Genomic DNA, 11,558 nt, shown 5'->3' with positions numbered 1-11,558 from the left:
TGTCAGATTAAATAATCCCTTTTTATTTCTGAGATAGGGTATAAATGGAAAACACAAACTGCATCATCTGTTTCAATATTGCCTGTTGCGGAGTCTTTGCCTGGCGTTATTTATGTTGGCGTATTGTCTGTAGTCTCGGACATGACGTAGGATGTTGTAGTGACATGGCGTGTCGAGCAAGCGAAGTCAAAAGTAGATTACGCCTTCTGCTGTTCAAAAAGAGTATTGCGGCTCATTTTTCATTTCACCGATTTTAGTTTAGTGTAGTTTGTGTATGTGGTATATGTATTTAATTGTGTTTTCCATATTTATAATGTATTATGTTGTTTAAAGTCATTATTTTAATAACACTATAGGTCTGCATGTAAAAGCCCATCCAGGGACAGGAGTTGAAAATTAGCAATAGCTATAAACTCTGTGCAATACATCAGTCTCATACTCTGTATTGGAACTATGCTGTACTTATACTATGCAACATTTCCTGTTGCTGTTATTATTCTTTGAGTTAGCTGCTAACTGCTTCTTGCTGCTTTACAAATTTCTGGCTGTACGTTGTCAACACTTCGCTATTATTATCTCTACTACACAACTCCATCCTCCCATTCGCGGATTATACCTTCTGTACATAAAGAGGAGGCGAAACATAGGCGTGACATTCTTGAACATGCTGTGAAAAAGGGGCTACTGATTAAACCAACCCTTCAGCAGTTTAGCAATGGCTTCTGCTGGGGTACGGCAACACCACTTGGACAAACAACATTCAAAACTGCAGTACACTTAAATACTAGAAACTATGGTAATTATAAAGGCATTTTGTTTAATTTATTTATGTATATTATTACTTCTTCATCACAGTGCCCGTCATTCGTTTTTATCAATATATTTGGGGGGCCTTTTGGTATGTGACCCTCTCGAAATTATAGTTACTGCCTTCTAACACCAAGGTAACCCAGGAGATCTATTTAAATTCACTTCAAACCCATGCAGGAATATTGTAGTGACTTTATTTTGGCGCACACACCACACACACTTACACACACAGGCCAGCCATTCACACTTAAGTCACACAATGACGGTGTTCATCCAGGCTTTGGACTCTGGTGGTGCCGATCAAAGACCTCCTTTCACATCTCCGTTGGGATTAAATAGTCCTTCACCCTCTTGGGGTGGGGGTGCTACACTGTACCTATAGAGCTCCAGCTGGTGCACTGGCCCATGAAGAGCTTGCTCATTGGGGGCGGATGCTGATAAGGTGCATGTAGTGTTAAATCAATAGCATGTAGACCCACACAAGAGCTACAGATATCCATCCTCTCAGTGCCCTGCATTCTATAGGATACAGCCTCGTTTGAACTCGCTAATCAGATAGAAAAGCGATAGGTCTACTTAGAATCTCAAGAGATATTGCGTGTCTTCCCCCCCGTGAAATTTAACCAGCACTGGTGCCTTTGTGTGTGTGTGCCACACATACCTTCACATCGGAGGATGGCTCACACTCGAGAATAGTCTGTTGCTGGAAGGCTTTCAAGTCTAAAGTGGAGTTATTTGCATAGGTTAAATATTCGCGCCTTTCAGCAGCTTCTGTCGATATTACGGATTTGCTGTTCTGCCAATTTTAATTCCTTTCATCCCACTCCTCCCACATTTCTGGAATGATGGTGGAAATTGTTGAAAGGTTGTTGCTTGATATCCCATAAAAGAGAAAGGGAATTTGTGAATGACAGAACACTCAGTGGGCCTACATATCCTACCTGAGTATAAAGGAGGGAAAACAGTGCAATGATATCCTGCAGGCATGAGATTATATCTCGTGTGTGCAGAGCTTGGCCAGTTATTGTGTGCAACGCAGTGTTTTTATAGTTATTTCTGCATATGTCTGTATGGGAAGTTGTCTACTGAATTAGAGAAAAGCTTCCACATTCTGTAGTGTGGAAATTGGCTGATTGTTGGATTGCTGAACCCTGAGCAAGATCTTAATGTCTCTCAGCCTCTCAATGCTTTCTGTGGCTGATATGCAGGCTTGCTGGGTCTCTGTCCATGGTGCTGAATAGAGATCCTGGTCTAACAAACAAGGAAAAAAACATATTAGTAAACATGTGCAATTTTATTATAAGATGATCACATTTGACCAGTGTATAATAATTTTATTTTCATCATCTTGTACAAATATGCTTTGCTATTTTTTATTTGAAGTCAGGATTCTAACTGAAGTTAGTGTTGGTGTGCACTTCAAAGATTGCATCTTTGCTGACACATATCTAGATGCATGCAGGTTTGACAGCAAGTTATGCAGGTAACAGAGATACTACAACAGGAAAACTCAACTTGCTTTGCTTGGGGGCCACATTTGCAAAATTAAAGGAGTCCAGGGGCCAGTTGCAGCAGCCACATACATGTTTCTGGGATTTTAGGACGTTTCTAGGATTTTAAAGTATTTGTAGAACTGTGCTAAAGTCCTAGAGACATTTCTAGGATTTTAGCACAATTTTAGGACATTTTAGGATATTTCTAGGACTTTAGGACATTTCCAGATTATTAAGACATTTCTTGGATTTTAGGACGTTTCCAAGACTTTAGAATGTTTTGGGGATTTTACGACGTCTGTAGGACTTTAGGACATTTCAAGTGTTTTAGCAAAATTTTAGATTATTTTAGGCTTTTTCTAGGATTTTAGGACATTTCTTGGGTTTTAGGACGTCTCTAGGACTTTAGGATATTTCTAGGATTTTTGGATGTTTCTAGGACCCTAGGACGTTGCTTAGGACATTTCTAGGACCTTAGGATGTCTCTAGGATTTTCTCGGATTGTTTGACGTTTATATTTTAGGACGTTTCTAGAATTTTAGGATGTTTCTCGGGTTTTACGATATTAGGGGCTTAGCAAGGACCTCTGTCGGGGGGTGCAGGGATCCTCCACCGGCACTTTTTTTTAAAAAAACATAAACAAGCTCTATTTTGATGCTTTAAAAAAACCTTAAATTACTAAATGTACAAAAAAAAAACCAATTCATAGCGTGAATCACGTCATTTTTATTGTGAATTAGAAAATGGTTGGCATCCTATGGGGGGCCAAATTAGCCCGCGGGCCGTCAGTTGAGTATCACTGTACTACAGCCTGAAATAAAGTTTCCCCGCTTCTCTCTCCCCGTATTTCTCTGTCTCTTTCCCATCCACCCATCTCTGTCTTTTTCATCTCTCCTATCTTTATATCCATCTCCCTTTTCTCTCCCCTCTCCCTCGCTCTCTCTCCGTCTGTCTCTGGTGCGCGTTCACAACACTAACCTTGGCTCGACGTCAGAGCCTGTGCAGCAGTGCAGTATAATGGGAGCGTAAGCAACCCAGAGCGCCTCATAGGGGGCTGTATATCGCTGCTGTATCCTCTGCTCGGCGCTCTCTAGCACCTTTCCAACCCTCTCCAGTACCGTACCTACAGCCCATGCTCGGGCTCCCCCCTCCCCACTGGATCCGTACCCTTCGACATGGATGTCCCGCCGTCCCTCGACCCGGAGGATTGTTGTTTCTTGGCGCAGTGAAGGAGGAGAAGGAGAAGGGGAAGGGGAAGGAATCATGCCGGGACTGCTAATGGATTTAGGGAAAGCGCAAGTGACCATGCCGTGATCTTGCGCATCCAGGGCCGCCGTCACCCTGCCTTGCCCAACGAGCGTAGAAGAATTACGGGGGAATCGAACCCGCGCACCGGGGGGATTAAACCACTGTGCATTTTTTTAAAAACAACATGAAGATTACCTCCCATCATCTGATGATAAGCAGTCTCGTTTTCAGGTCCAACCTCAGGCTGATCCCGCTTCTGCTGCTGTTTCTTGGTTACTCTCGCGGGATGCCACACGTTTTAAGATTTGGTAAGAATCTTGTTTGTTTATAATACGATATCCTGTGTAACCATGTCTGATCACGCGAACTGCATATGTGAATGTGGACAATGAATGAAATCACGGGATGCAAAAGCAGATGTATCGAGGCATTTCTGTCTCACTCTTGCCTCGCTTTAGTTGGCAAAACAATTTGACCTGTGAAGAATCATATCTGTTAATGAGCAGTTTACACTTTAAATCTCATTTGTAACAGTATTTCGAAGGCTTTTCGCTGAGTACATCACACCATGACGGATGAATGGTGTTTTGCACGAGCCTGGAAATCAATCTTACAGTAACTTTGAAAATCCACTGTTAGAGAAGGAGCACTCCTATGCAACAGTTCACGGATCTGAACAGCTGATGAAACTCATCACCACCAGACTTACATCTATCCGGTATCCTCACGCACTCCACACGCATCTCCACGGCCTTTTAAACTGCTGACACCCCAACATGTCCTCTGCGGTAGATGTTTACATGTAAACGTTACACGCGGGGTGCGGATCAGTCACTCTGATCTGTCACAAGGGCCGATCGATACATATGCCGGGTAGTACTTTTCACCCTTAAATCCACCGAACTGCTATTCACCGGGAATCCCTGTGGTTTTTATAACATTATTGGCATCGATGAAACTAATAGTTCCGGTTTTCAGTGATGTTTGGCTGAGTCACGTTGGAAGCCACAGAAATGTAAAATTAAAATACAGAAACAGTAATCTGATTTGTGTTTCTTATTAGTCTAAAAATTGATAGATCCTCTTCCTTTTAGGAACTGTAATATCGCCTGGTGGAAGAACATATCCTAATTAATGTTGATTATTATAGTAGTTCTTCAACAGTTGCCACTACGGCGCATTGTCGCCGATTCATAACTTCAAAACTGCCTTTATCCCTGCTCTGAAATCACTAAATCACGGCCCCTTGAGGTTTCGTGTGTTGCCTAATTAGATCCGTCTCTCTATTTTTTTATTTTTTTATTTTACCGCTTTCTGTTGAATGTAGGCTACAGAGAACATCTTTGGAGTGACAGGGGAGCCCCCCCTGACAGCGGATGTCATCAAGTGTTGACAACACATCCTTACAATCCCCCAATTCCCCCGAGGGTCCTGTTTAAGAGTCAGGCCGCGTCCGCAAGAGCCGCCGCTATGGCAACGGGATGTGCTTGTCTTCCTGCTGCATCCTCAGCTCCGATGAGCGATTTCCCGTCTCGCACGTTGTCTGACAGTCGCCCGGCGTCTATTCAGTAATCCTTGGGGGACGGCAAAAAGTCCCTGCATAACAGTATTTGACACGAAAGTTTCCAAGCCGGCAAATGATGACTAAATTCCCCGGGAGAAACTGTGGGGGAATAATTGATAAGATACACCTTGGAGGGAATTTTTATGGTAATTTGATAATGTCAAATACTATAAGATTAGATGTGGAGTTGCCTCGCCATGGCTCATACCCAATATGCCGTCTACTGACACGATCTGCAAGGCATCCGGCATCAGTGGCACGACACATAACCACAAGAGATAAGAGGTGATTCATGTCACTGAAATCTTTTGCTCTGAGGTGAAGCCTGATTTTGCTGGTGTTCTGGTGGCAGTGCTGCGGCCGGGAACGCGGCTAGAAACGGCTGGTTGCTGTCCGTGGTCCTGAACCGGCGGCCAAACAAGCCGCTGATCCATCTGCCTGTTCAGCACCACGGATAGCGACCCTGGCAGCGCGGCTTGCTGCCTGTTGCTGCACAAAAAGCTCAATGCTGATGTTTTTTTAATAGACTCTTCTGTAAAAGCTTAAGTCTGAAGGTTTTTTTGTACAGCATTATCTCTGTCAGTCAAGTAGCAGCCACGTTTCATCTTTCTGTTGTAAGATGGCTCCATTTCGTGTTGTGTAATTCATTCTCTTTAGAAACGATGATATCTGTCTGTGTTTTCTTGTTAAAGAGCCGAGTTTCCGAAAGAGAAAGATAGACGACGATAGACTTGTGTGTGGGTGATTTTATCACACAAAAGAAAATGTATGTCAGTGTGTGTGAGAGAGGAGAAATACAAAAATGCCTTGAGAGACAATTGGAGCCTATTGGTCCTTTTCCCCATGCATTTCCTGTCCTGCAGGATGTGCTTGCTCAGCAGAAAATCCCAGCTGCTCCTGCAGGAGGCTGGCTAAATGAGGAGGTCAGCTCCCTTGGGTCTGTCTGTTCCCTTCCTGCCCCAAGTTCCATTCTGCCTAGACAGACGGCTCACATTGTACAACTACTGTTCTCCTGTCAGGCTGAGACCTTTACATGTGCACATACACACACACACACACACACACACTGTAACACCAAAGCATAGTCAGCCCTTTGTATTCACAGCATCCACGGCCCCACAACGTAGAGCGACAAGTGTCAGAGAATAAAACAAAAACAGAAGTGTTCTGGCCACCAGCTGCAGGCAAATATGCTGAGCTAATTTCCACCCAGACATGAATTATTGTGTTCAGTGTTCCTCATTTATAAATCTTACAGGTAATTCATTCACTTAGATACTGAAATAGGCCCGGTGCAGCCCTTACAAAGCGTAATAAGACACGCTTGAGATAAGATTCTCTATTTATAACAAGTTTATGCTTGCCTTTTGGGAGCAATGAAAGACACTTTGAAGCGGCTGATACTGAGAAGGGTCTCCGAGAACAAAACGTTTTTTTCAATTGCCACTTTGGTTTTCTCTCCACATCCACCCATTCATTGTAGGCTACAGAAAAAGCTGTAAAATGTCCACTTAAAATGAAATGTAACAGCTTAGCAGCATGGCATGAAAAACTGAACATGGTTTTGATGGTTTTGAAGGTGGAAATTCAGGGTTGCATTAATCAATAGTGCAGGGGTGTTCGACATTTTTTAGGTCAAGGGTCCCTTAGCTGAAAGAGAGACGGAGCAGACACCCCTACTGTTTAAAATTAAGTGTCATATTAAACTATGCCTACAATAATGTGTATGGCGGCTTGGATTACCATGTATAAACATACCCTTTATGATGCATAGCCTACAATACTAAGATATTAAAATAATAATTTTGGGCAGATTCATATATTTATGTCATGTTTGTTTCTTAGGTGGAGGATATATATTATAGAGTCTCTTGGTCCAAAAGAATAAAATTATTTATTTTGGCTCACAAGAATGGCGATACACGAGGAATAATAATACACACAATTGGCCAAGATGTTTAAATAGTGCAAAAATGTTAGTTATAGGGTTGCTGTGGTATGTAAACTGATGTCATACAGAGAAATGTAGCTGGAAGAGGAATCTCAACTTTATTTGAGCTATTTTCAAAAGGGAGTCTATTTACACATACTTTAATTTTTAAAAGATGGTTTCAAGACTCAGTTACAGTAATAAAACATTTGTTCAAATAAAAACATTTTTATTCATTTAGAATAATTGTAAATGATAATAATAATAATAATTCTGTATTGCCATGATATTGTGACACCGCAACATTTTCTGAGATGGTTATCATACAGTGAAATCTCATACTATTGCAAACCTGGATAGCTAACTAGTTTGTCTTGCTGTTATGTCCAGGTGCCGCACAGTGATTTAGCATTAGATATCTAACATGATTGCACAAGGATTCATAGGTACCAGTTGGTCTATCATCAACATTGTGTACTGTAAATCAGTGGTTCTTAACTAGTAGGTTGTGGGTCCATTCTGAATGGCTTGCATTGCCTTTTGAATGTGTCGAGTTTATTGAAAAAAAACCCCAAAACACTTTAATTTTAAGTACTGTGAATTTCTGGCGCAGAGCTTTTATTTTGAAGTGCCATTTCTGTTTACTCTCACAATTTGTCTTATTTCTTTGTGTCCTAAGCCGACATGTTGTTTACATTTTATGAAATAAAATTGAAGATATGTTAATATATTAGATAATAAATATTATATATGTTAATATATTAAATGTGTGGATATTAAATGTAATGCTACCGACCGGCTGGACCTGATGGGAACCACTGCTGTAAATTATTTTATAAAATACATTTAAAAATTAAAATACTTTTTTTTTTAGATGAAAAACACAATTTATCTTTGATATTCATTTTAATGTGTGTTTTAAGACAGATTTGAATGTTTGTGGATAAAACAAATCGAAACATGACTCAAACAATAATTTTGCGACGCCCCTCCTGTACCTCAGAGGACCCCCTAGGGGTTCCAGACCTTGTTTTGAAAACCCACGGTCTATAGCATTATGTGTCAGCTAACTGGCAGACTAGAATAAAAGGAGCTTGTTTTACATTCTTCGATGGAAATAGCGCTATATGTCCATGATCTTATTCAGCTGTCCCTGTAACAAATACTCAGTTAGGTAGCAATGAGTCATCACATTCCATCAAAGCTGATCGAGTTTTACTTAAATATGTGTTTCCATTTCATTAAACACCTCCAGGAGAAGTTAAACAGAAAGAAAAATCAACAACGAAATTGAGATAATGTTTAAACTCTGATGACCATAGTTGGTCTGCGGCTGTGAGGTTGAGTGATAACATTATCACCGCCATCTTCAAGCCGCATTTGCAGACGCAGTATGTCCCTGGGCTGTCAACTGCTGCTGAAAGCACTGTTGACTCAGAGATGCTCATTTTGTGTGTTTATTTCCTGGTTATGTTTATATTTTCCCAAAACAGATATGTCTGGGAATATTTATGACTAAAACACAACATTGTTTTTCATTTTGGAAAGGAAATCAAGTCATTTTTTTCTCAGTCCTCTGGCAACAGAGGACTGAGAAAGCTCTGGTGAAAGCTCTGTTTATCTAACTGCTTCCACAATGCACTGCCAGGATAAAGGTCCCTTATTGCATTTCTAATATTTAACACTCTTCAGTCCCTCAACTGTGTCATGGTGGCGAAATTACAAGGTTGTCAAGAACAAGCAAGGGCAGAGGGAACAAATTCAAGGGGAGTTTATTGTTAATTGACTTTATTTGCTTTTGCTTTTCCGCCAGCGCCGAATTATCAGCACAGAGTTTAGTTTGGGATTGCAGGAATTAAGGATAACACCCTGTGCCCTGGCCCACTGCCAGCACGTTCGCAGCAAACACATTTAAATAGGCACAAAGCTGCTTAAAATATTCATGTGTCACTTGGCTGCGCTATAGCTTATAGAAATATGAAACTATCTCCTCTCTACTGGCAAATGATTTCCACGGTTTAAAAATACCCACCGTGGGTTTCAAGAACAAAAAAGGGAGATCTGCCTTCCATTAGCATGCAGCACCACACATGGGCTTGAAGCGGGGAACTATCGAGATGGATTTCTTAAACATGTTTACATTCCTGAGACTTTGAAGGTCTTGCTGTCATGCCTCAGTTACAAAAGGCTCAATGGTGATTAATTCAGGGTACAGATTTCTTGGCATTTTGAAATGGAAAATATCTGTGAGGTATGAAATTAGTTTTCCTGTTGTGCTTAGCATTTAGTCCATTTTTTGAGATTTTCCAGCCGCTTCGGAAAAGATTATTTGCACGGAGGAGGCTTTAGATGATTGACCTTGTTTGCTTAGTTCTAGTACAACTGCCACATCTGACATGTTGTCTATTTTTAAAAATCAAATACATTTTGAGTCCTATGTTCTGCTTCCTTTTGGATGGCTTTAGTCCTTATTATTATTCACAGTCTATCACGCCCTGTCATTGCCACTCTGGCATATCCCTGCGTATTGGAAGGGTTAGAGGTTATATGTGCAATTGTTCTGTGAAACTGTCCCTCAAGATGAGCCCTGCAGTGTGTCTTACTGCCTGCTTGTCAGGCTTAGAGCTGGCTGAAGGTCAGATCTGAAAAAGCTCCCAAGGAATATTTTTTTTGCATTTTTTAAAACACGTGCCGAGCTGTCCTTCTTGCAATCCCACCGTGGGAAATGGAAGGAAATTTGAAGTCAATGAGAGGTGTAAAGAAAAGCAAGTGTGTTTGTTAAGAGAGGGAAAAAAGTGAGAGAAAGAGAGAGGGAGTCTGTGTAAAGTGTGAGCGAGAACAGAAAAACAGTGAGTGTTGAGGCCAGCAGATACAAAGTAAAGATAGATTAGTTTGCCTCTGAGCAGTCCACTCTCAGCCCACTCTCAGTTGTGGTCTTTTATTACTGTTTTCTGATGGCTTCTGTGAAGAGAGACAGAAAGGACAGGAGAGTGTGTTGTGGAAATATAGTGGGAGGCCAGGAGTCATGTACTGCAGCTCTGAATAAATGTCAGCAGTGTAGTATCAGAGAGCCAGGACTACAGATATACATGAAAAAGCTTTTGCAGGAAAGAGAAACGGTAAAAAACACAAATATCTTTGTAGTTCCTCGGGGAACCAAACCAAAAATTTATTTTTATTAGGATCTCATACATTTATTGTCTTATTACATAGTTGGCTGTCTCCACTTCCAGTAGACTGCAAAGTGGTGGGAATCAATAAAAATCAATATGTTTGTATTGCTAAGAGGAATAATGAAAAAAAAGGAAGAATCTGGCAGCGCTGCAAGAAACCAGTGCCAAGTCCCGGATGGCCCCCTCCTGTGTGTATCCATCACAGGTTACCATCTGTGAGAATGCAAACACGTAAACTATAAAAAAAACCAAATGTGTACTATGAGAAGAATGTGTAGGTTTAGATTAATAATGCATGTGACTTTGAATTAATGACGACCTTAGGGACGTAGCAGGCGTATATGGTTATGACATAGACATTATCACACTTATATCACAGATTTGACATGTTCCAAACTCAGTCCGTCATTTACTCTCTGCGTGATATCCATTCTGAACTGGCTCTGCTGAAAGTGGAGTGATATATATATGTGCCTTGTTGCAATATCGTGCCACACTTTGCGTCATGTGTGGGAGTAACATGTGAAACTTCACTGGAGCTTAACCGTTGTAATTAACTATTAAGTGTTTGCATAATGGAGGGAAACAAACATGGCTTGTATTATAGAAGCTGGTAATGATTGGGAGCCAGAGTTAATGTTTACTGTCTATTTATTCTAATTATTAATACATGAAGGAAGCCATTTGTTGGATGTGTTTATTTCTAGAGCGCTCATATGTGTGATTGTTTCCATGCGGTTGATGTATAGATTTGAAACTGTCTTAACGCGTCCAGTAAACAGGAGCAGTTTGAATTCCAAGCACACTGGCCGAGTAAAGGTATTCAGAGGTGCATAAATGAAAGCACCGACATCCAAACTACACGGGATCCAGAAGTCAATCGATTACAGAAAGCCCTCCTGCGTTGGCTATGATGCGAGGCAGCGATCAGGTTAGGATGTGGTGATTCACCTTCATCTCCAGCCAGCTGAATGAGGAATAAGAGGAGGAGGAGGGCGGGCGAGTTGACTGAAAGAGAGAAAGCAAGAACCCGGGCTCCCATTGACAGCACAGTCGGTCGGATGTATGAACATTTCTCTGTGTGAACCAAGGACAGAGGGGGAAATGGGCTCTGTGGGAGGACGTATTGAGGCAGGCTTACCTAAAATCATGTTCTTTGAATCAGCATGACACTCTATTGTCCACAATCCACCAGGGCTATGCAAACGACTCCCCCTGCCACGTTGAATTTCATTTTTTTCCCCATCCTTTTTTTTCCCTCTTGCTCGCAGGAATTTTAAGTGTTTGTGTAGCTTTCTCTAAATCGCTCCTCCAATCTCTTTGTTTTGAAGGTGTTTGTG

General features: G+C 41.3%; 1 protein-coding gene across 2 annotated transcripts in view; it reads left to right on the top strand.

Moving 5' to 3' along the window:
- The first annotated feature begins 3,270 nt into the window (after positions 1-3,270).
- LOC121955375 (glutamate receptor ionotropic, kainate 2-like) overlaps positions 3,271-11,558 on the top strand; it is a 75,156-nt gene continuing 66,868 nt past the window's right edge. The window contains exon 1 of one of the 2 annotated variants that reach the window (XM_042503307.2): positions 3,271-3,859. In XM_042503307.2, coding sequence (XP_042359241.1) covers positions 3,736-3,859 — 124 coding nt within the window. In that variant the 5' untranslated portion in view covers positions 3,271-3,735. The remainder of the gene's footprint in view (positions 3,860-11,558) is intronic. The other variant, XM_042503308.2, reaches the window with a different exon arrangement.

The sequence above is a fragment of the Plectropomus leopardus genome, chromosome 16, assembly GCF_026936395.1.
Source record: "Plectropomus leopardus strain MGB_pleo_1.0 chromosome 16, ASM2693639v1, whole genome shotgun sequence".
In the NCBI taxonomy this organism is placed as follows: Eukaryota; Metazoa; Chordata; class Actinopteri; order Perciformes; family Serranidae; genus Plectropomus; species Plectropomus leopardus.
Note: the sequence above shows the minus strand (reverse complement) of the source record. Positions and strands in the feature narration are given on the sequence as shown.